This window comes from Oryctolagus cuniculus, chromosome 2, assembly GCF_051225735.1.
Source record: "Oryctolagus cuniculus isolate XC-2025 breed Fujian yellow rabbit chromosome 2, ASM5122573v1, whole genome shotgun sequence".
In the NCBI taxonomy this organism is placed as follows: Eukaryota; Metazoa; Chordata; class Mammalia; order Lagomorpha; family Leporidae; genus Oryctolagus; species Oryctolagus cuniculus.
In genome coordinates this window covers 40,581,571-40,606,771 of record NC_142868.1, presented here as the reverse complement: position 1 = coordinate 40,606,771, position 25,201 = coordinate 40,581,571, and the positions used below count along the sequence as shown (strand labels likewise).

The 25,201-nt window shown below is 35.8% G+C and overlaps 1 protein-coding gene across 1 annotated transcript in view; it reads right to left on the bottom strand.

Annotated features, from left to right (window-relative positions):
- Positions 1-25,201, bottom strand: part of GABRB1 (gamma-aminobutyric acid type A receptor subunit beta1) — a 462,527-nt gene that overhangs the window by 124,326 nt on the left and 313,000 nt on the right. The window contains exon 5 of the mRNA XM_051842511.3: positions 948-1,030. Within this exon, the coding sequence (XP_051698471.1) occupies positions 948-1,030 (83 nt within the window). The remainder of the gene's footprint in view (positions 1-947; positions 1,031-25,201) is intronic.

Genomic DNA, 25,201 nt, shown 5'->3' with positions numbered 1-25,201 from the left:
AGCACTTAAAAGGAAACCTGTTGAAGTGAAATAGATACTATGAGAAATAATCACTTGATCACCCTTTGTCCTGACTGTCTAGGAACAACTTACTATTTTATTTTTTTAGTGTTTTTTTGTTCTACTTAATACCATTGGTTGAACTCTTTAATTACCACACAATTATTCTTAGTCATTTAAATTTAACTGAAAAATGATCCCTGTTAAATATAAGAGTGGGAATAAGACAGGGAAAAGATGTACAGTTAGGTACATGCTTACTCAGACTTAACCCTAATGGTAGAACTAGAAGTGTGCCAGGGGATTCCAATTCAATCCCATCAAGGTGGCATGTACCAATGCCATCTTACTTGTTAAAGTGATCAGTTTAAGTTCATAATTGATCAAAAACATAGGATTAAGTGTCAAAAGGATTACATAAATAAGACCAGTGTCTACAAATAATTTGTTTTCTTTCTTTTTCTTCCTCATACAATGTGCTGAAATCTTTACCTAGAATAGACTTAATTTTCTGTGTATAAAGTTAAATGAAAATAGATCTTAGTAAAAAACAAGACTGGGAACAGGAGAGGGAAGAGAAGAGGGATAGGAGTATGGATAGGAGGGCAGGTATGGTGGGAAGAATTACTATGTTCCTAGTTATATTTAAGAAATGCATGCAAATAAATATAAAAGGAAAGACTTAGCTGGAAGATCACACGAAGGAAGAGAGTTTATAAATTGTTGAGCAGTATAAGTGATTTTTCCATTATTTTTATAAATATAATTTTATTTAACTGACCTTGAGCCACCAAAGCAAATGAAAATTTCCCTAAACTATGAGCCCCTTGGAAAGCTGTTAAGGTTGTGTTAAGAATACCTTAGTACCAGCGAAATTAGTGAATGGTTGAATTTAAATGGATCACGCAAACATCCCTCCTTCTCATATCCCTGTCCAAGTAACTCACAACTTTCAATCTCCAGGGTGCAGTTTTGTTCATCTAGAGGGTATCTTCGGAGATCCATCATACATGCAGCTGTGGTTGTGATCCTATCAGAGTAAGAGAGATAAAAATACATCATAAAATTTGTGACATTTTATTTCTAGACTTCCCAGCCCCACATATATTTACCAGATTGCAGAAACAAGGGCTCAAAAATGTTTTGAGATCACAAGGGACTATTATGTAATATGCTAATAAATTAATAACATGAAAATACATATGGAAGTGGATAAGTTCCTAGACATACACAACTTACTAAAATGTACCAAGAAGAAATAGGGATGCAGGCCATACCACTAAGTAACAAAGATTAATTCAATAATCAAAAACTTTCTAACAAAGGAAAGGCCAGAATCATATTGTTCCATGAATCAATTCTACCAGTTATTCAAGGAAGACCAAGTATCGACTCCTCTTACATTCTTCCAAAAACTATAAGACACAAAATTGTCACATTCATTTTATGAGATCAGCATCACCCTGATTCCAAAACTAGACAAAGGCACTACAAGTAAAGAAAACTACAGGCCAAAAGCCCTGGTGAATATGGATGAGAGAATCCTCAATAAAAATACTAGCAAACTGACTCAAAAACACATTAGAAGGATTATACAACCTAACCTTTTTGGGATCAATGTCATGTGCAAATCCATCAACGTAATACACAATTATTAGCAAAATAAAACCAGATGGTCATATCAATAGATGCAGAAAAATTGAAAACTTCTCTAAGGTCTGGAACAAGTCAAAGATGCCCACTTTTCTCACTTTTTTATGGAATGTTCCAGCCAGAGAAATCAAGAATGAAAAAAAAAGGCATTCCAAATCAGAAAGGAAGAAGTAAAGTTATCTCATCTGCAGATGGCATCATCATATACATAGAAAACTCCAAAGATTGCATATGAAAAATTAGAAATAATAAATGTATACAATCAAGTTACAACATGCAAAAATAAGTAGTGTTTCTATATACCAAAACAAACTCACTGAAAGGGAAATTAAGAACATACTCTACTTATATTAGCAGAAATAGCAAAAACACTTAGGAATGAAACAAAGAAACATTAAGAATCATAAAACATTGATAGAAAAAAGTTAAACAGAAAATAAATGGAATGCCTCCCATGCTCATAATATAGAAGCAATAATATTATCAAAATGACCATAACCCAAAAGGGAGCTATAGAATCAAAACTACCCTTATCAAAATCCCAACCGGATTTTTTCACATAAATAGAACAATCATAAAATTCACAAGGAATCACAACAGAGACCCCCATGCATAGCCAAAGTTCTAATTCACATTTCCATCAATGGTATGTAAGACTTCCTCTTTATCCACAATCTTGCCATGAATTCTCATCTTCTGTCTGTTTGATACTAACCATGCTGACAGGTATGAGATGACATCTCACAGTGGTTTTCATTTGCATTTATCTGATCATTACAGACACCAGGCACCTTTTCAAATGCCTCTTGGTCATCTGAGTATTGTCTTTTGAGAAGTATTCTTTGAATCTATTCCACATTTTAATTGAATTAATTATATTTTTGGTATTGGATTGTATGAGATCTTACATATTTTGATCAGCAATCCTTTACCAGATATATTATTTATAAATATTTTCTCCGATTTTATAGATTGCCTGTTCATTTTGTTGATTGTTTCCTTTACTGTGCAGAAGCTTTTGAGTGTGATTCAAAACCACTTATCTACTTTTTGCCTTTATTGTCTGGGCTTCTGGTTTCATACCTAAATGGTTATTGAGAAGATTGATGACGAGAGATTTCCCTCTTTTCTGCTATTAGTTTCATAGTTTCAGTTTTCATGCTTAAGTCTTTAATCCATATTGAGTTAGTTTTGATGCATGGTATAAGATATGATCCAATTCCTTTTTGTGTCAGTGGGTATCCTTTTGTGTCAGTAGGTTTTGAGGAGATTACTACCCTTTCCTCATTGTGTGTTCTTGGTGCCCTTTTTGAAGATTGGTTGATGTAAATATGTGGATTGGGGGGGTTTCCTCAATTCTGTTTTAAATCATTAGCATATTGTTTTTATTACCATAGAATTTTTATAACAATTTGAAGGATGATCTTAAGACTTATTGATTACAATGCTAGGTCCAACTTGTTAATCTATTAAGGTAAGTTCATCTCTGCCTATTTTTTTGAGATCTTATATAATGAAAAAATCTTGAATTTTGCCAAATGCTTTTTCTGCATCTAGTAAGGTGATCACATAATTTTCTCTAATTATGTTAATGGGGTATATTGCATTGATTAATTTGACTTGTTGAAACATCCCTGCGTCCTAAGAATAAATCTCGCTTTGTCATGGTGTATGATCCTTTTGATCTGCTGTTGAATTTAGTTTGCTAGTATTTTATTGATTAGATTACATTCATAATTAGCGTAACTGACTAACTGCCACAATAGCAATATGTCTACGATATCACAAGAAAGCTGTTAAAATTTTGAAGGTATGCAGATAGGACTTCAGTTTTACTTTACTGCATACTCGTGGTGTGAACTTGAATTATTTCCATGATGCTCAGTCTCCTCATTAATCAAGTACCTACTATGTAGGATACCTCTCAGGATTAAAATAGATAATGTACACACAGCTCTCAGTCCAGTGCCCTGTACATAATTATACTCCTTACTGATGGTCATCATTTTGGTTGTTATTATCTTATGCTTTCCCCTATGTGCAAGAACGTCTTAGCAATGTCTCTGTCAATATCTACAGAGGTTTGACTAGGATGAATCTAGATTATGCATGCTTCTTGTTCTACACCCTAACGCAACAACAATAAAGTCAGCCTTCTGTGACTCGTGTGTCACGAGTATGTGTCTATTATTAGACATTTGTCACATTCATATCTGGAACCAAGGCCCATTTATCCTCAGCAGGTGGCATATAAGCAGAGAAGAAACACAGCTCCAGGATTGAAGTTTACACCATTTTTGCAAGCTATGGTAGACATTATGTGTTTATCCAAACTCTAGGGCTCTTATTCTAGATATCTCATTTGAATTTTCGATGACTCCATTTTCTCTTGCTTATGATGGTTTCCTGTACTGGGCAATCTGAGAGAAACTGAAATTCACATGTCCAATCCTGCAAAACTCTGGTATTATGTTGTAATTAACAAAATAATTATCAAAATATTTATTTGAGAGGCAGAAAGTCTCTCTCTCTCTCTCTCTCCCTCTCTCTCACACACACACACACACAGAAAGAGAGAGCACACCCCCATTTGCTGGTTCATCTCTCAAATGCTCGCAATGACTGGGACTGGATATGAAGCTGGGATCTAGGAAGTCAATCCAGGTCTCCCATGTGAGTGCCAAGAATCAAATCATTCGAACCATTATTGCTGCCTCCCATGGAACACATTAGTAAGAAGTGGGAATCAGAAGCTGGAGCCAGGTATCTAGCGCAGATACTCCAATCTTAGGGGCAACATTTTTACTTGAGTCTCAACTTCTGGGTTAAATGCCTGCCTCTGACAAACTATCTTAAAAAATTAAACAGTCCTCTGCTGCAAAGTATGATAATAACATAAATGATTCAAAATATTCAAATTCAAGAATAAGTTTTCTTTCTATTTTAATCATCAGGAGTTAACAACACTTGAAATTTTTTAGAAATACTCTGCAGGTTGAAGCACGGCTATGTCTTCTTAGGGAGAAAATCTCCTAGACAGCTGCCTACAACTGTTCTGCATATTGCTTATTTTCTTTAACAATTCATCTTGGATTTGGTTCTAAACTAGTAAGTGATAAGCTATCTTAAAAAATATTATACAATGTGTTCAGTTGTTTGGAAATACCATAACTTATTTTCCTAATCATCCTCTAGTGAGCACACATTTTGTTTCCTACCTTTTATTTTTTCAAATGAAGATACAGATATGCATACAAGTCTATTTATTTCAGTATAGTGTATATGCATATATACATACAGTATATATTGTACATATATACTAGTGTATGCTATGCATGTTAATGAAATGGTACCATCTTATCTGCGGTGCCAACTTAAGCCTCAGTTACCATCTTGGGCACTGGCTCAGTTTCCATCCTTTGAAATAAGTTTCAGTTTCTTAAGCCCCGCCTGGTTTGCCAGAAATAAGGTGAGCAAATGGCCCAACCATATGTGTTGCCTTCACCCCACCGAATGGAATGTACTGTGCTTGCTTCCTTATTTCTGCTAAGCTATAATGGCCTGTCCTCCTAGTATAGGCTGCTGTTCTCTAGTGCACAGGAGGCAGCCTGTAGGGTTCCTCACCAACCCCCTCCGCCTGGGACAATAAAACTTTTCCCAAACTTAGGTGGTTGGTGTGTTTTGTGGTAGCCTTTCAATGCATATATAATATATGATTAGTCTTTAAAACATTCATAGAAAATTTGTTATGAAAAAATCATGTATGGATATAGAATTTTTTCACACCAGAATAAACATATCTTTTAATTCTATTTTTTCATGAACTTTTTGAAACACTCTCACATATTTGAAGAATCTGTAAATATCTATCAGATAGAACATTTTTGAGGCAGCCAAGACAAGCTATGGATTTGGTCATTTGTGTTAGGTTAAGTGGAATATAGGCAACTTTCCCAACAGTGTTTTTATTTTAAAGTACTATTGGGAAAAAACCTGGCCCTTTCCAATTTCTCTTTGGTTTCTTTACAAAAGATGAAAGTTCACAGCTGTGAACATTTGGACACTTCCTTTGGAGCCTTTCCTAGTCAGGACACTGATCAATTTAATTGGATTTATTTGAGCATTAGGCAAGAGCAAAGGGAGTTTTAATGTTTAATTAAATTTTTTTCAAAGTGTTTTATGAAAAAATTTGAAAGCTTTTTAACTTCCAGAATGTAGCAATCAAAGAATTTGACTAGATTCTTTACCACCGCCTGCTTTCAGGATCATATAGGTTAATTTATTAACTCAAAAATGTATCATGAATATCTTTTAACACATTTTACTAAATAAATAGTTGAAATGCTTGTGTGTGTGTGTGTGTGTGTGAGAGAGAGAGAGAGAGAGAGAGAGAGAGAGAGAGAGAATGCACTCAGCCACAGTTTTATTCTCCAAATGCATGCAGTGGTGATGGTGGTGGTGGATTAGTGGCAAAGGACTGAGCTGGGAACTGAATCCAGGTTTCCCATGTGGGTGGCAGGAAAGGCCCCACCCCATAAGTCAACCCATTGCTTCCCAGGATCTGCATTAGCAGGAAGCTGGAATCAGGAGTCCAGAGTTGGGAAAGATTATCTTTTGTTTCTCAAAATACGATTCTGTAACATTATTTTTATAGTGCACAGTATTCTAAATAAATAAAACAACACTGTAAATATTTAAAAATCTTTTAAAAATTCATCTGTCTACTATATTCTTTAACAGCTGCTTATGAATAAAGAAATATGAAGACGTGAATATTCTCTGGGAATCACTGAAGTAGAGCTCTCTAATCCACCGGCCTGGCTAATACTTCTCAGTCACGGATGATTTTGTGTTGCAGGGAACATGTGGCAGTATCTGAAGACATCTTGATTGTCATGCTGAGGCTGGAGGGTTGATAATGGCATCTAGTAGGTGGAGGCCAGAGATGCTGCTAAACATCCCACAATGCATATGATAGAATAATGAAAAATTATCTGTTCCAAAATGTCAATCATGCCAAGGAAAAAGAAAAGAAGAATTAACTTGCTACAGTAGTGTTTTCAAACATTTTTTCCCCCTTGGAAACCTTTACCTAAATTAAATCTTGTAGGGAACATCACTATATAAAATACAAATGAAATAAATGAAAGTTCATAATTTGCTGTGACAAAATCACCTTATAAGTTCAATTATTGATATTTATATTATTGGGAAAACAAATTTGAAAGCAGAGCTTATGATGAATATTAATATCTTTTTTTATCAACCATGTTAAAGGTGGCTGTTTATTTGGGGACAAATTATAACACATATATACACACTTACATACTTTGTAGAATGATGATAGCATATCATTGCATAAAAATACTTCCCAATATTAAACATGCAACAAATGAGTGAACATAGGCATGACTAGGGATCTAGGAAGGCTTACTTTAAAAAAATTATAGGAAATCTCCACAGAGAGGTAAGTGTTGAGGAATTTCTGGATGAAGTCATCAAGGACAATAAAATGAGTCCAGGGGATAATAAGCACCATGGTGAAGTGTGTAGAATTTTCAGAGGTTATCTGGATTTAGCTGAAGATCAGTGGTGGGTGTAATGATGTGTGAAGTTGGGAACAGTGATGTAGTTGGAGGTGAGAGGGTCTGGAGGCCCAGAAGAGAAATGTGCACAGGATAGAATAGCAAAGAGCAGGCCACATAGACGGTGAGTAACAGTGAGCGACATCATAGAAACACATGTTTGGAAGATACTAAGGGGAACTGATTGACTCTGAGTGAAACAATGACTAGTCAGAAGGATTTTTGAACTTTGTAAATATAATTATATTTTAGCATATTGAATGAGTCCTAGTGATTCAGCTATACCAGTCTCTACTCCCTGGGTTAATTTGTTAAATTCTTCTGTTATAGCGAGTTATTTTGTATTATCTCTAATGATTTTGCCTTATCATGTAATTCTAACGCATCTTTGCTAAGAAAATCACGAAAAAGAGTCTGAATTTACCATGGACCACTTGATCATTACCATATTGGATGTGTTTAGTGCGGGGACAGAAACAACGAGTACCACACTGACATTTGGACTCCTGCTCCTGCTCAAGTATCCTGAGATTGCAGGTATCACCACAACAATGGGCAGGAAAAACAACTGCAAGAGTTAGAATCGTGCCAGGGGATTCCAATACAATCCCATCAAGGCGGCATGTACCAATGCCATCTCACTAGTCCAAGTGATAGGTCTAAGAGTCAAAGGGATCACACAAACAAGACCAGTGTCCGCTAACACTAACTGATAGAATCAAAAAGCGAGAGAATGATTCAACATGGGAAGCGGGATTCTTAAATGCCCCTCTGCAGCGTTTTTTGTATTTTATTTCAATAGTATTGAGAAAATCATAAAAAAACTGACTACTTTGTTTTAAAAGTAGACTGAATTTTTTTTAAGATTTATTTGTTGGAAAGGCAGAATTACAAAGAGAGAGAGAGAGAAAGAATATACCAAGAATCCATCTACTGGTTCCCTTCCCAGATGGCTTGCAACAGCTGGGACTGTGTCAGACTAAAGTCAGGAGCCAGGAACTCTGAGTCTTCCACATAGGGGCAGAATAAAGTACTTGAGCCATCATCTATTCTTCCCAGGCACATTAACAAGGAACTGGATCAGAAGCAGCGTAGGTAAGACTTGAACAGACACTCTGATATTGAAAGCGGGTGTCCCAAGTGGTATTTCAACCTGCCCCAAGTACTTGTCTTTTGAATCTCACATTCTCAAGCAAGAGTTATCCTAATTTTGAAAGATGACAACAACAAAAATCTCCCAATATTTCTGCCAAGAAACAACATATATAATCAATGACACCTTTACAAATAGTTCAGGAACAATCACAGGTGGTTGATCTTTAAAGGTGCTTAATGATGATATTACTTGGTGCTGCATGTTCTGCATAAGTAACCTGGCAGCACAACTAGTATCTTGATCACCCACATTTCAACCACATGTACTCTTTTTTTTTTTTTTTTTTTGACAGACAGAGTGGACAGTGAGAGGGAGAGACAGAGAGAAAGGTCTTCCTTTTCTGTTGGTTCCCCCTCCAATGGCTGCTGCGGCCGGCGCACTGTGACTGGCGCACCGCGCTGATTCAAAGCCAGGAGCCAGGTGCTTTTCCTGGTCTCCCATGCAGGTGCAGGACCCAAGCACTTGGGCCATCCTCCACTGCATTCCTGGGCCACAGCAGAGAGCTTGACTGGAAGAGGAGCAACAGGGACAGAATCCGGCACCCCGACCAGGACTAGAACCCGGGGTGCCGGTGCCGCAGGCAGAGGATTAGCCTATTGAGCCCCGGTGCCTGCCCACATGTACTCTTACTAGTTAACCATTTTATCTCCAAACTAGAGCATGCATTGAAATATTATACTGAAACACTGATTCCCAAGTTGTGAGACTCTGGAGTTCTCACAACTCCAGAGTTTTTATAAACAAAGTGGTTTATAAACCTAACAAAGTATTGTCTATAAAATGAATAATGAATGTCTCATGTGGATGGGTACTACAGTTGTAATAAAATATCTACAACTTCTAGAAAGCATAACTGAATTTAGATAAAATAATAGATATCATATTACATACAATATATATACTATATATAAATAATAGATAAAAGACATACAACTGAAATCATTGTGAGAAACCAAACTTCGTACCAAAGCTTGACCATTACTCAGTGCTTCCTCAGCTAAATTCACCTGAGCCAGTTGACTTCTTTCGCTTCCAAATCCATTATGATATCAAAATGCATTGAATAATCATGACAACCCAAAAAAGGAAGAAATCAGTAGTTCCAGAACTTGAGCTGTGGGAGTTTCCCTTTTCTGGAGAGCACTGACATTAGTGAAACAGTTTCCATTTTGGGATGTGTCTGTTCCACATTTCTCACTACCCAAAGGAAGTCACTGGCCTAATATGGATTAGGTGTGCCAATTCTCCAAAAATTAGTAAGGGTTGAATAAGACCCAATAAGTACAAATATATTCAGCAGAAACCCACCAGGGTCCTTGAGAAGGGAGAGGTCATTGAGATTCTGAAACTCCCCAGTACAAGCATAAACTCACAAATCCATGTGTTAGCCTGTGGAAATTTGAATCACAGAGTTCTCATCACCTTGATGATTGAAGGATCTGACATCTCACTAGTATAGATTATAGTAACATATAGCTAAGTTAACTGAATACATGAGCTCCTGGGAAGGAAAAACAATTGCTCAGCAAGAATTCACTGGATCCCCAATGACACGAGAAATGTTCCTGAGAATTCTGCTCATTTGTTCTGTCTTTTGGATGAGAAGAGGCAAAGAACATTTCTAAGAATGATTTGTCCCCAAGTTTTTATTTGTTCCCCCTGCCTAATTCACTTGCTCAGCAGTAGTTAGTCACCTCTAAAATTAATTAACACATCTACATGGAAATGTACTCATACTGTGGCTGAAGCAGGCATTTATAATTATTTTTTATGGAATCAAAAGTACCAACAATCACTGAGCTAGATGGGTTGAGGGACTGAAGATTGGATTGTTTTCTGCAGTGTTTTTAAACTTTTCATGTGCAAGGTATTAATTCCAAGTGTGTGAAAATATTATTATTGGCTAATAGCAAATGAAAGTACAACAGGGTAGAATCAGCTAAAGGCAAAAGCATTAACTGTTCTTCTGAAGACAGATTTTCCAGAGGTGAATTCCTGACAGTAAAACATTCATCTGTCTCTTTTTTTTTTTTCAAAGACATTTAGAATGGCTTACATTATAATCCAATTTATTGACATTTTGAAGGTTAGGTCAAAACACTATAATGGGCTATTAGTTAGAAAATATGTTCCCATGATACTCTGGAATGGATACGAATTATGTTGTTGTAGCATTTACTTACTAAGGCTTAGGTTGTATGGTTGTTGACCCTAAGAATCATCATCATCTTTTATTATGAATATTTGATGGTTGAGGACAGCATGATTCTCATGGGTGACAAAACACAATCTAGGAAGTCCTGACCCATAAGTGGTTTAAAATATAGGTATATATTTACACACATACTCAAGAGTATGTACACATAAATACACGGAAAGTATACATTTACAAATAAGGATGTGAAATTCAACAAATCAAAAAATTGTGAATGTATGGTTGAGATTTTCCTATAGCCTTCAGTTTTATAGGGAAGAACTGCCCAAATTTTAATCTCTGTAGAATGTAATTGCACAACTTATTAGGATGTGTTTGAAGGAAATATTACAAAGAAAAGAAGAAAATTCTTAAAATTGCTAATTTCTATTCACATCCCTGTGGTTGGTGAGACTGACAACAAATAACAGTTAAAGGTTGAAATCAGTATCAGTGAAGGGCATTTGGGCCCAGGCTGCACCCGTTAATCCATGTTAGGTATCACCCAATGCAACTAATGAGAAGGTAGATGGGTTAGTGTCAGGCATTACTAATGAATACACGATTTTTTTCAGCTTATACTTACTGAAGGCTCACTGCAACAATATGAAATGAATGTCTGTTATCTTCATACTTCACCCCAAATTTTATTTAGAAGTAGATAGGTCAGTCTGTTTAGGAAAATACCTTGATATTTGAAGGAGAAATACTGAGAGCATGAGAAATCAATGACAAGGATACAAAAGTGCATAAATGGCTGTGTTAGGCTTTACAAAAGATTTAGGTATGCAGAAAGAAAAGATGGAGTGATAAAAATGTTTAAGAATATATTTGATAATAATTTTAAGGTTTTTTGCCTTGTTATGATAATATGTTTTCCCCCAGTGCAACCATACATTAAGCACGGATGTGTACACATACATATCATAAAGCCTTGCTTTATACTTGGAAGGATGCATGGAAAGGAGCCAAATTCCACATCTTGCCAGTGATAGTATTCTATAAATACTGCTTACTAAGCCAGTTGGTCTTCACTATACCCAGTCAATGAGCATAGACCTTCAAAGCCAGAGATTACCAAATTATGTAAACCCTTTGGGATGCCTCAGCAATCCTGCAGAAGATGTTACACTTCCACAAGTAACGGATTGCATATAAGTTATGATTCCTGAGATTTAAGGGGTAATTTGAGCTAGTATTATGAATTCTCTTATTGCAGCTGAAACAAATTATCAGAAATTTAGTGGTTTTGGCTGGCGCTGCGGCTCACTTGGCTAATCCTCCGTCTGCAGCGCTGGCACCCCAGGTTCTAGTTCTGGTTGGGGCGCTGGATTCTGTCCCGGTTGTTCATCTTCCAGTCCAGCTCTCTGCTGTGACCCGGGAAGGCAGAGGAGGATGGCCCAAGTGCTTGGGCCCTGCACCTGGATGGGAGACCAGGAGGAAGCACCTGGCTCCTGGCTTCGGGTCTACACAGCGCGCCGGCTGTGGCAGCCATTTGGGTGGTGAACCAAGGAAAGGAAGACCTTTCTCTCTGTCTCTCTCTCTCTCTCTCTCACTGTCTAACTCTGCCTGTCAAAAAAAAAAAAAAAAAAGAAATTTAGTGGTTTAAAACAACACAAATTCATTTTGTTACAATTCTGGAGGCCAGAGATCCTAAAATAAAGGTCTAAGAAGAGATGTGTTCTTTCTTGCCTCTTCCAGCTTCTAGAGACTGCCTTCCATGGTTCATGGATCCTTCCTTCTATCTTCAAATCACATTGCTCAAATCTCTGTTTCTGTCCTCAAAACACTCCTACTCCCTTAGTTTTCCTTTAAAAGGACATTTGTGATTATATTCAACCCATATATGTAATCCTGGATAATCTCTTTTTATCAAAATCCTAACTTAATCACTTCTGCAAAGTCTTTGTTGCCTTCAAGGGTAATACATTTACAGAATAAGGGCATGGATATTTTAGGGGTTGGGGACCATAATTCTGACTACCACACATGCAGTAATAGCCTTATTATGTAGATGTTATTTACATCCTGATACTAAAGGTAAGGAAACTGACAGATTAAGACACACACACACACACACATATATATATATATATATATATATCCAAGTTTACATAGGCTGTATTTAAATTCTGATATAGTAGACTCAAGAGTTAAGATATCTGTAGTTATCACATTTAGGCCAGATGACTCTAATAGAGGAAATTTGGTCTGGTAAAATTTCTCCCACAAGCAGTAAAACAAAAAAATTAAGAATTTATCTTATCATATTCGTCACTGTACATTTAGTTATTAGTAACTTACCCAATCAATGATGAGTATAAAAAGGACTGGATTTAACTGGAAATCCACCAATACTGTGAACACTTGCTACAGCAGTTATAAGTAAATCCACATACATACTATCATAATTCTTCTTTTGTTTACTTGTTTATTTAACACTTTTAGGTATCAGAAGATGGAATATAGAGCCACTGTCTATTTGTTTTATAAAATAGCATATGTTTTCCTCTTATTTGGGACTATTATCTTTGCTACTATTTTTGAAATCCAAATATGTAATGTTGGAGAAGTGTTTACACTATCAAGAAATCATGAAAATCACTCAAGTTTGAAAAAAAAGAAAGCTCAACCCTACACTTATTCAGTTGGTGGCAACTCGGACAAAAGTGCCGTAACCTAGGTTTGTGATGTTCCACAGGTAATACTGATCATCCATAGGTGAGATTCATTGTGGAACAGAGAAAGAGAAGAGGGTTATTATGTGTACATACATTTCAATGTGTGGTACGTAGTATGTACTCAATTAACTGTAGTTATTATTTTCAAACTATGTTTCTATAAATAAATATATGTATGATTTCTAATACAAGTAAATTATATCATTAAATACATGGCTATACTAAAGCATATGATAATACATAAAATTATAGTTAAGGAAATACATAAAATTATAGGTAAGGAAATAAAAAGGATTCATAATCTCCTTACTATAGTTTTATTATTAATTTTCTTTCTTCTAAATACATTGTTTAACAAAGTTGAAATTATACTGTATGTAATGATTCCATTTGCTGTTTTGTTTAGACTATTCATAAAGATTTTCTTAAGTCTTTGGTATCCTCTGTGAATACAATTGTAATAGTTACTCGAAATTCTGCCCTATTAACTTAACCACACGTCTACTGATGAACACCATTACATATTCTTTTGGCAATGCTTTGAAAAAGTTACCTTGAATGAATAGCATTTCACACTATTCTTCTTTTTAAAATTAATTATTTTAAAATAAACATTTTAACTTAGTTATTGTGGTTGTTTTAATTTTGAGTTGCCATTTGACAAATCATTGTGTTTTATACACACACACACACACACACATATATATGGGGTACAGATTGATTTTACAATTTTTGAATACAATGTGAAATAATCAAATCAAGCTAATTAACTCATCCATTACCTCAAATAATTATCATTTTTATTTGATGAAAACACTTGAAATTACTTTCAGTGTTTCTGTAATGTAAAATATAATATTATTAATCACTACATTCACTAATATAAAAAAGTACTAAAATTCACAAGGAACCACAACACCCCCTAAATTGTCAAGCCATAATTAGAGAACAGAACAAAACTGAAGTTATCACACTATATGATTTCAAACTATACCATATAATGACAGTAATTGAAACAGCACAGTACTTATGGTACTTGTATAAAAAGACTCATTGTCCAATGGAACAGAATAAAAAGCCCAGAAAGGAAACCATGTACATGTAGTCAATTGATTTCCAACAAAGGTCTCAACTACACACGTCGGGAAAAAATACAGTCTCAACAAATCATTTTGGAGAAATTGGATATCCATAATCAGAAGAATCAAATTGGATCCTTATGTCACACCACTTCATTTAAAAAAAAAAATGATTCCCATAGAATGGCAGAGGTCCTAAACAGCACTCTGGCCTCAGGATAAGCCCTTAAGGCATGCGGCTCTGGCTGAAAAGCCCAGGAGAGTATTTCAGGCTTGGAAAGCCAAGACACTCTGGCAAAAAAAAAAAAAAAAAAAAAAAAAAAAAAAACAACAACAACAACAACAAAAAAAACCAAAACCAAAAACAAAAAAAAAAAACAAACCACCTAAATGAAAGATCTCTGCAAGTGAGATCCCAGTGGAAAGAATGGGTCATCAAAGAAGGAGGTACCTTTCTCTGAAGGGAGGAAAGAACTTCCACTTTGACCATGGCCTTGTCTAAAAATTATCAGAGTCAGTGAACTCAGGGGGCTTCCATAGCCTTGGCAGCTCATGACAAGAGCCTAGGTTGATTACTGATGCCATAAACAAGAGTGTCAATTTGTTAAGTCAACAACAGGAGTCACTGTGCACTTACTCCTCATGTAGGATCTCTGTCCTTAATGTGCTGTACATTGAGATTTAATGCTATAACTAGTACTCAAACAGTATTTTTCACTTTATGTTTCTGTGTGGGAGCAAACTGTTGAAATCTTTACTTAATGTATGCTAAACTGAACTGTATATAAAGAGAAATGAAAATGAATCTTGATGTGAATGGAAGGGGAGAGGGAGTGGGAAAGGGGAGGGTTGCGGGTGGGAGGGATGTTATTGGGGGGGAAGCCATTGTAATCCATAAACTGTACTTTGGAAATTTATATTCATTAAATAAAAGTTTAAAAAAAATAAAAATAAATTGATTCCAGGTTTCTTTCTTTCTTTCTTTCTTTTTTTTTTTTTTACAGGCAGAGTTAGACAGTGAGAGAGACAGAGAGAAAGGACTTCCTTCCCTTGGTTCACCCCTCAAAAGGCTGCTACAGCTGGCGTACTGTACCGATCTGAAGCCTGAAGCCAGGTGCTTTCCCCTGGTCTCCCATGCGGGTACACAGCCCAAGCACTGGGGCCATCCTTCACTGCCTTCCTGGGCCACAGCAGAGAGCTGGACTGGAGGGAGCAATGGGGACAGAATCTGGCGCCCTGACCAGGACTAGAACCTGGGGTGCTGGCGCTACAGGCAGAGAATTAGCCCAGTGAGCCATGGTGCCGGCCTCTACTTCCTTTTTTACATCTATTCTGTAGACTTTGTACTGAACATAAACAACTCTTCTCAATGCAATCAGAGGCAGCCATTTTCAGGTAATTAGCTATATAACAAATGTGGAGTAAATGAGCCCACTATTATTCATTTCTTTTGGGCCAGGGTAATTCATGAAGCACTTTGTGAATATGGAAGTCAGTTCATAAATCAGTTGGGAGTGGGAATGGTAAAAGGACAGGTGATAATAAGGGAACAGTAATCAACAAGTTCTCGGTCAGAGACTCAGTACTAGGCTTGTTTCACCATGGATGTCTGGTTGAGTTCAAGACAGACTATTTTTCCCAAATCATGTCCTTGCCTTCATACATTTTGGAGGATGAGTATGCATTAAATTTCACCTTTGTTTAGTATTTCCTAGTAAGCAATTATCTAAAATATATATTAGAATTCTAAAAAAATAAGTTTACTCTTTCCAAAAAAGAGCATCTTTACTTTCGACCTATTGATTATCAGAAATTTCTGCAGTGGACAAACTGAGAAATTAAAACAACAGGCAGCACTTAAACAATGGGAAAGGACCTAGATATTGAAGCAAAAGTAAAAGTCAAAGAAAATGTTTATCTCAAATGGCATTCCAAGATTTGGTGTTCAGTAAGTATACTACAGTTACAAAAGGGGTCAAACAGAGTTAAGAAGTAAAGCAGGTAAATAGGTCTTCTTTCAAGATTATTAATTTTTTGGTTTATTTGCAAAACTCTTTGTTTCTTTGCCATATTATTATGTCTCCCAGAACAAAGAGCTGACACATTTATTAAATGGTAATCAGAGTCATCTTGAGTGATATTCCTGAAGGAGTAAAATCAGATTTGAGACTTATGGAGAATTACAATACTGTGTTACCCGAGGACAGTGGCTTTATGTTGACAAAGCAAAACAAAAAAAAACAAAACAAAAAAAAACAAATACAAAAAAGGAATATAAATTGTGCAAAAATTTCCTGTAGCCTATGGGAATGAGCAGGCCATGTCACTTTATTATATTTAAGTAATCAATACAAATACTTTTAAATTAGTGGGAAACATTACTTCTGGAACAACTGATAGCATTTTGTTATTTTTTTTCATTTCTCCTCCATGCCTGTGGACTTATTGCTTGTTTATAATCATATTGCAGAATCTCTTTTCTTTCCTCTGAACCTTAATATCATAAACGTTTTCCTCTTTGACATTAGGATTGCAAATTTTCTAATAAGAAACAGAATACCTTATATTGGACATGTAAGTGTTTTTCAACTTTATCAGTTTAAAATAAGGTTAAAACAACATTTCATGAATATATTGATTATTCCAAAGGTTCCGTATTTTGGATTATTTTTCTAGGATAGAATTCATAGTAGGATTTATTGCTTCAAAACATGAAAGGTTTTATGAGTTGTTTTAATATATATTACAAAACTATTTTCTTAAAAATTATGCAAAATTATCATGGAAGGGAGCATCAATTTCTCTTGATTACTGTTTAATTATTGAAGTTTACATTCATGAAATAAGAAAGTACTTTTAATTTATTTTGATTAGAAGTCCAATGACATATTTTTAATATATTTGCCTGCAAGCTACATTTATAACCATTATTTCTCTAGAAAACAAAACCACTAGTGATAACTAAATTTATAATTAAAAGAGCAATATCAATGTTAACTTGGTTAATTAGATTAATAAATATATTATGAATGGAAAATGTTTATTGACATACTTCATGTTTTTTCCATCAAAATTCCTTTGGGCAGAAGTATATAAATTATAGAAATAAAAATTTAAAGAAAGCATCATCAAAATTAAGTTGTACATTTTCTATTTGCATGAAAATGTGAGAGCTGGTGATAATATATTTAAAAGGAAAATTGGAAAGCAATTTTATACATTTCCACATTAATGATTAAGTATTTCAGATACTGTAACAGCAATAAAAATGGTATCTATTTCTGTACTTTTGTAAGCAGAAATTCCTAGAGTGGTAATATTTTGTGTGTGTGTGTGTGTTAAATTTATTTTTTAAATATAAAGGCAAGAAATTAATTTATTTCATGGATACAGTTTTTTTAAATTTTTTTAACTTTTATTTAATGAATATAAATTTCCAAAGTACGGCTTATGGATTACAATGGCTTCCCCCCCATAACATCCCTCCCACCCGCAACCCTCCCCTTTTCCATTCCCTCTCCCCTTCCATTCACATGAGGATTCATTTTCAATTGTCTTTATATACAGAAGATCAGTTTTAATAATATAATGATTCTTCCCACTCTGTCCTCCTTCACTCTCACCCTCCCTCCTTATTCCTTTCTTATTTTTCTTTTAATTTTTGCAATGGTTATACTTATAATTTGCTTCATAATCACAAGCTTAATTCTCCACTAAATAAAAGATTCAATGGGTAGTAAGTAGAATAATCACTGTTCCTCAGGAGCATAGACAAGGGCTATAAATAATAATCAAATCTCAAAAATATTTCAGTTTTACTTATATATATTGCATTTGTGTACTCTGTATAGTAATTATCACAAGTCAGGGAAAACACATGATATTTGTCTTTTCGGGACTGGCTTATTTCACTAAGCATAGTGGTCCCCCATTGCATTCATTTTATTGAAAAAGACAAGATTTATTCTTTTTTATGGCTGAGTAGTATTCCATTGTTTATGCTTTCTAAAGTGGTCGTGTTTTATGAACTAAAAAATCAAATTATTAGGGGTTCCAAGATGGCAGAATTGTGACAGGATGGTCTGGATTACATGGGGCAAAATTAATATTTAAAAAAGGAGAGAGAGTACACCCTAGCATAAAACTGTGGGAGAGCCATGGTGTGAGACCCCCCCCCCCCAAGTAGTTGAGGTAGTCCAGACCTGTGCTGAGAGAGCAGAAAAAAAACAGATTTGCGGATTTGGATCTGGAGAGGACACCTGCCCTGTCAAACCACATGAGAGGGAACTCCCTAGGCCCACAGTACTGTTGTTACATCTGAAGGGAAAGCTTAGTGAACTGCTACCGGAGTTCCATGCAAATCTCCCAAGGCAGGCAAAAACAAACAAACAAAAAATAGAAAAAAAAGGCCTTATATCTCTCCCCCTCCCCATCACACTATAGCTGAGACCTGTGGCCAGCAGGGGGAGAGCTGACACCATTGTTGGACACAGGCAGGGAGCAGTGCCTCAGCTCCTGTGTCAGTTATATCACACTGATTGTCTGGCAATGGGAGACAAAGCCACATAAGGTACCCTGCAACTTGCCCAGCACAACAGAGAAGAGAGTGGGGCTGAAGCGAGAGAGTACCTTGCACACCTGTAAACCACAGATATAACTAGAGAGAAGTCTACAAATGCTGAGAAACAAAGGCAAAAAACCAAAAATCAAAAAACAGGAAGACACCATGAGCCTCCCAAAGGAACACTATGACATTTCAATATTAGAAGCTGAAGATGAAAAGATTGAAATTGCCAGAAATGGAATTTAAAAAACTAATCATCAGATTACTCAGAAGCGATCAGAAGCAAATTCACAAACTAAAGAAAACTATACATGATATGAATAAAACTGTGACAGAATAAAACCATCAACCCAGAATTTTGTGCCCTGTAAAGTTCTCATTTAGGAATAAAGGTGAAATAAAGACCTTCCATAACAAAGAGAAATTGAAAGAATTTGTCACTACCCATCCAGCTTTACAAAAGATGCTAAAGCATGTGCTACACACAGAAACACAGAAAAATGGTCATTACTACAAAAGAAAGTAAAGGCATAAAATCTCACAGTAAAAGTAAAAAGGAAATCCAATGAAAAAAAATAGAAAAATTTATGGAAAAACACAGGGCAAAGTCATTACTTATTAATAGTCACCTTAAATACAAATGGCCTCAACTCTCCAGTAAAAAGACACAGACTGGCTGAATGGATTTAAAAACAAAATCAATCTATTTGCTGCCTACAAGAAATACATCTCACCAAGATACTTGCAGACTGAAAGTGAAAGGATGGAAAAAGATATTGCATGCTAACAGAAACCAAAAAAGAGCTGGTGTAGCCATCCTAATATCAGACAAAAGAGACAAAGAAGGGCACTATGTAATGATCAAGTGATCAATTCAATAGGAAGAAGTGACTATAATTAATGGATATGCACCTTGGGGCCGGAGCCATGGCTCACTTGGTTAATCCTCCACCTGCAGTGCCAGCATCCCATATGGGCACTGGGTTCTAGCCCCTGTTGCTCCTCTTCCAGTCCAGCTCTCTGCTGTGGCCCAGGAGGGCAGTGGAGGATGGCCCAAGTGCTTGGGCCCCCATACCTACATGGGAGACCAAGAAGAAGCACCTGGCTCCTGGCTTCAGATCAGCACAGCGCCGGCCATGGCGGTCATTTGGGGAGTGAATAAACAAAAGGAAGACCTTTCTCTCTGTCTCTCTCTCACCATCTGTAACTCTGTCAAATATATAAAAAAAGTATATGCAACTAATTACAGGGCACCTGGCTTCCTGAAAGAAATGCTAATGTATCTAAAGGGAGCCATAGACTCAAATACAATAATAATGGATGACTTCAATATCCCACTTTAAGCAATGGACAGATCAACAAGACAGAAAACCAGCAATGAAACAATAGGGTTAATTGACAGTATAGACCAAATGGATTTAACAGATATTTACAGAACTTTCCACCCTACAGCCACGGAATACACATTCCTCTCACCAGTGCATGGAACCTTCTCTAGGAGTGACAACATGCTAGGCCATAAAGCAAGTCTCAGCAAATTCAAAAAAACTGAAATCATACCATGTATCACCTCTGACCACAATGGAATGAAGTTAGAAATCAACAACTTAGGAATCTCAAGAACATATATAAACAAATGGATATTGAACAATATCCATGCTCCTGAATGAACAGTGTGTCACAGAAGAAATCAAAAGACAAATCAAAAAATTTCTGAAAACAAATGAGGATTACAATACAACATATCAAAACTTACAGGATACAGCAAAAACAGTGTTAAGTGGAAAATTTATAGCAATTGGTGCCTACATAAAAAATTCAGAAAGGCAGCGAATAAATGAGCTATCAATGTATCTCAAAGACCTGGAAAAACAACAGAAAACCAAACCCAAATCTAGTGGGAGGAAAAAAATAATTAAAATTAGAAAAAAATCAACAAATCAAATCAAACCAAAAAAATACAAAAGATCAGCAAAATGAAGAGATGGTTCTTTGAAAAAATAAACAAAATAAATACACCATTAGCCCAACTGACCAAAAAATGAGAGAAGACCCAAGTTAGTAAAATCAGAGATAAAAAGGAAATGTAACTACAGACACCACAGGAATAAGAATATAAATTATTACAAAGAGTTGTATACCAAACCGGGAAACCTAGGAAGAAAGGATAGACTCACGGCAACATACAACTTACCTAAAGTGACATAGAAAATCTAAACAGACCCATAACCAAGCCATAAATTGAATCAGTAATAAAGACCCTTCTAACAAAGAAGAGTCTAGAACCAGTCGGTTTCACTGCTGAATTCTACCAGACATTTAAAGAAAACCTAACCCCAGTTCTTCTCAAATTATTCAAAACAATTGAAAGGGAGGGAATCCTCAAAAATTCTTTCTATGAAACCAATATAACCTTAATTCCTAAACCCAGAAAAGATGCAACAGAGAAAGAAAGAGAACTATAGACCAATCTTCCTGATGAACATAGATGCAAAAATCTTCAACAAAATCCTGGTCAATCAAATCCAACTACACATCAGAAAGATCATTCACCCAGACCAAGTGGGATTTATCCCTGGCATGCAGGGATGGTTCAACATTCAAAAAATCAATCAGTGTGATACATCACATTACCAAATTGAAAAAAAAAATCATATGATTATCTCAATAGATGCAGAGAAAGCATTTGACAAAATACAACACCGTTTAAAGATGAAAGGAAACGTAACAACAGACACCACAGAAATAAAAAGAATCATCAGAAATTACTACAAGGACTTGTATGCCAGCAAACAGGGAAACCTATCAGAAATGGATAGATTCCTGGACACATGCAACCTACCTAAATTGAACCAGGAAGACATAGAAAACCTAAACAGACCCATGACTGAGACAGAAATTGAAACAGTAATAAAGGCCCTCCCAACAAAGAGAAGCCCAGGACCAGACGGATTCACTGCTGAATTCTACCAGACATTTAAAGAAGAACTACCTTACACCGTACACAAAAATCCAGTCAACATGGATTAAAGATCTAAATCTACAACCCAACACCATCAAATTATTAGAGAACGTTGTGGATACCCTACAAGACATTGGCACAGGAAAAGAATTCTTGGAAAAGACCCCAGAGGCACAAGTAGTCAAAGCCAAAATGAACAAATGGGATTACATCAAATTGAGAAGCTTCTGTGCAACAAAAGAAATAGGAAAGTGAAGAGGCAACAGACAGAATGGGAGAAATTATTTGAAAGCTACACAACTGATAAAGGATTAATAACCAGAATCTACAAAGAGTTCAAGAAACTCAATAAGAAAACAAACAACCCAGTTAAGAGAGGGGCAAAGGACTTAAAGATATATTTCTCAAAAGAGAAAATCCAAATGGCCAACAGACACAGGAAAAGATGTTCAGGATCACTAGCCATCAGGGAAATGAACATCAAAACCACAATGAGGTTTCACCTCACTCCAGTTAGAATGGCCCTCATTCAGAAATCAACAACAAATGCTGGTGAGAAAAAGGGCACCCTAACCCACTGTTGGTGGGACTAAAAACTGGTAAAACCACTATGGAAGACAGCATGATGATACTTTAAAAATCTAAATATAGACCTACCATATGACCCAGTCATCCCACCCCTGGGAGTTTTCCCAAGGGAAATGCAATCAGTACACAAAAGAATCGGTGGTAAAAGTGCCATCTTAATTGTAAAGGTGATGATATTAAATGTTAAAGTCAACATTTAGATAGGTTTAAGTGTAAAAGTGATCATATAAATAACATCAGGTGCCTGGTAATAATAATATTATTAAAAAGAACGGAATGTCCAATATGGAAAGCAGTCCACACAGCAGACTCCTAGAATGACATTCGCTGTAAATAACACTCTGACCTCAGAATCTAACCTTAAGGCTTCCTGGTCTGGCTGAAAGGCCTGTGAGAGCATTTCAGGCATGGAAAGCTAAGACTCTGTGGCAAAAAATATCCTACATGAAGGAACTCTGTGAGACTTCAGTGGAAAGAAGGGGCCATCAAAGAAGGATGTACTTCTCTCTGAAGGGAGGAGAGAACTTCCACTTTGCTTATGTCCGTATCCAAATACTGATGGCATCTGTGGACACAAAAGGCTTCCATAGCCTTGGCAGCCCATGGCAAGAGCTTTGCGTGATCACTGACATCATAAATAAGAGTGTTAATTGTTAAAGGAACACCAGAAGTCACTGTGCACTTACTCCCCATGTAGGACCTCCATCCTTAATGAATTGTACTATGAGAATTAATTGCAAAAATTCTTCTCAAACTGTAATCTATATGTTGTGTGTGTGTGTGTGGGTGCAAACTGTTGAAATCTGTACTTAACATAGAGTTGGTCCTCCATATATAAAATTAAACTAAAAATAAACCATAATGAAGAATGGGATGGGAGAGGGAGTAGAAGGTGGGATGAGAGTTGGGGTGAGAGGGAGGGTGTGGGGGAAAGAACCACTATATTCCTAAAATTGTAGCTATGAAAAATGCATTCATAAAAAAATTACACTGTGCCCCATAAATATGTATAATTATTATTTGTCAATAAATACAAAAAAATTCAAATTACTTCTGTTTTCTGTTCATTTTTTTGAATCCAGTGTTAAATAGGTAAGTCCTGTAGGGGTCAGTATATCATGAAATACTATTTAAATATAAGTAATGGTATCCATTTCTGTAATGAAGAAATTATAAATTAAAATGTGAGAACATTTTCTAGCTATCATTGGCCAAAATTAATGTTTGATTGCAATAAGGTTTTTTGTCTCTGCTGTCACTGCAAAAAAAAAAAGATAATATGTGAAGTAATGAATAATTAGCTCAATTTAGTCATTCCACATTGTAGGCATAATTCAAAACAATATGTTATACATGATAGGTATTATACAACTTTTATTTTGAGATCACAAAATGGTAAAAATGTAATGTGTTTAAATATATCTAATATTACAATTGTACCTTTGAGATATTAAAATGTAGATTAAAAGCTCACACATTGCTGTTGATAAAATAAATGAATACAAACACTGTAGCAAACATTTTGACATCTTGATCCTGGGTAATTCTTAATTCAGTCATCCACTTCTAGATTTCTACTCACTTGCATACAAGAAGACAAAAGCAGAGTGCTAATTTACCAGTCCTTGGAATAGCAATATTAGGTGAACATAAGCACTGACCAGCAAAGCAAAATACATACACTAGTGTATATATGAGTTACTTAGAGTAACTGGAATGAACAATACAGGTCTACATATATCAATACAGGTATACCCTACCTGATGTTAAGTAGAAAAACTACCCCACCCCCCCAAAAAAAACTGGAAAGGATAGCTACAGAAAGCTACATTTATTTAAATTTTATAATAGCAAAACTTTCATGTTTATACCATAGAAATTCCTAAATGAGCAGTAAAATAAAAGATATACACTGAAATGATACACAGAGTTTTAGCACAGTGGTCACTTCTGGGGTGGACAGGTAGGAGTAGGAAAGGAGAGAGGAGGGGATGAATATGGAGTTGCAGTAATCTCTCAAATTCTTCCTCCCTTCTCTATCCCTTCCTCGCTTTTTCCCACCCATCTCTCCTTTCCTTTGCCCCCTTCCTTTCCTTTTTCTTTGTCTCTTGTCATTCTTAAAGAAAGCTGAAGAAAATAGGGCAACATGTTAACATGCTCTCAAACTTTGTGCTACTTTCCAATTCCATATCCTCAGGTAAACAGATAAATCCTGAAACAGATGCATTTGCATCCATATTTTAAATGTTGTTTTGAACTGGTATTAGCCACTTTCCTGTCTCCAACCTCAGGATTACCATAAAACAAGGAATCCAAAGGAACACAAAGTTTATTTCTCCCTGCACATCTACTATGCACCAACTGGCATTTAATATTGGACACTAATTATAACCTCATTCAATCAATACCTTCTGTAAAGAAAACAATAAACTTATATGGATCTGGATGATTGAGTCTGATATATATTTCCTTATAATTGTCATCACCATTTGCAATTACACATTCATTTGATTACTTATTTCCTGTATGAGTGCTGCTTGAATAGACGAGTACCACAAGGGAAATGACCCTGTAATGATTCATTTACCAAGGTCCAGTCCCATATCTGGCTCAGAATTGATGTGTAAATTAATGGAATTAATATGGAACTTTAGGAAACACTGGAATCATTTCTCAAAAAGAAAAATACCAGTTTGCTATCTTGCTATCTGTGCCAATGTTGTTTAAGAAAGAAAAAAA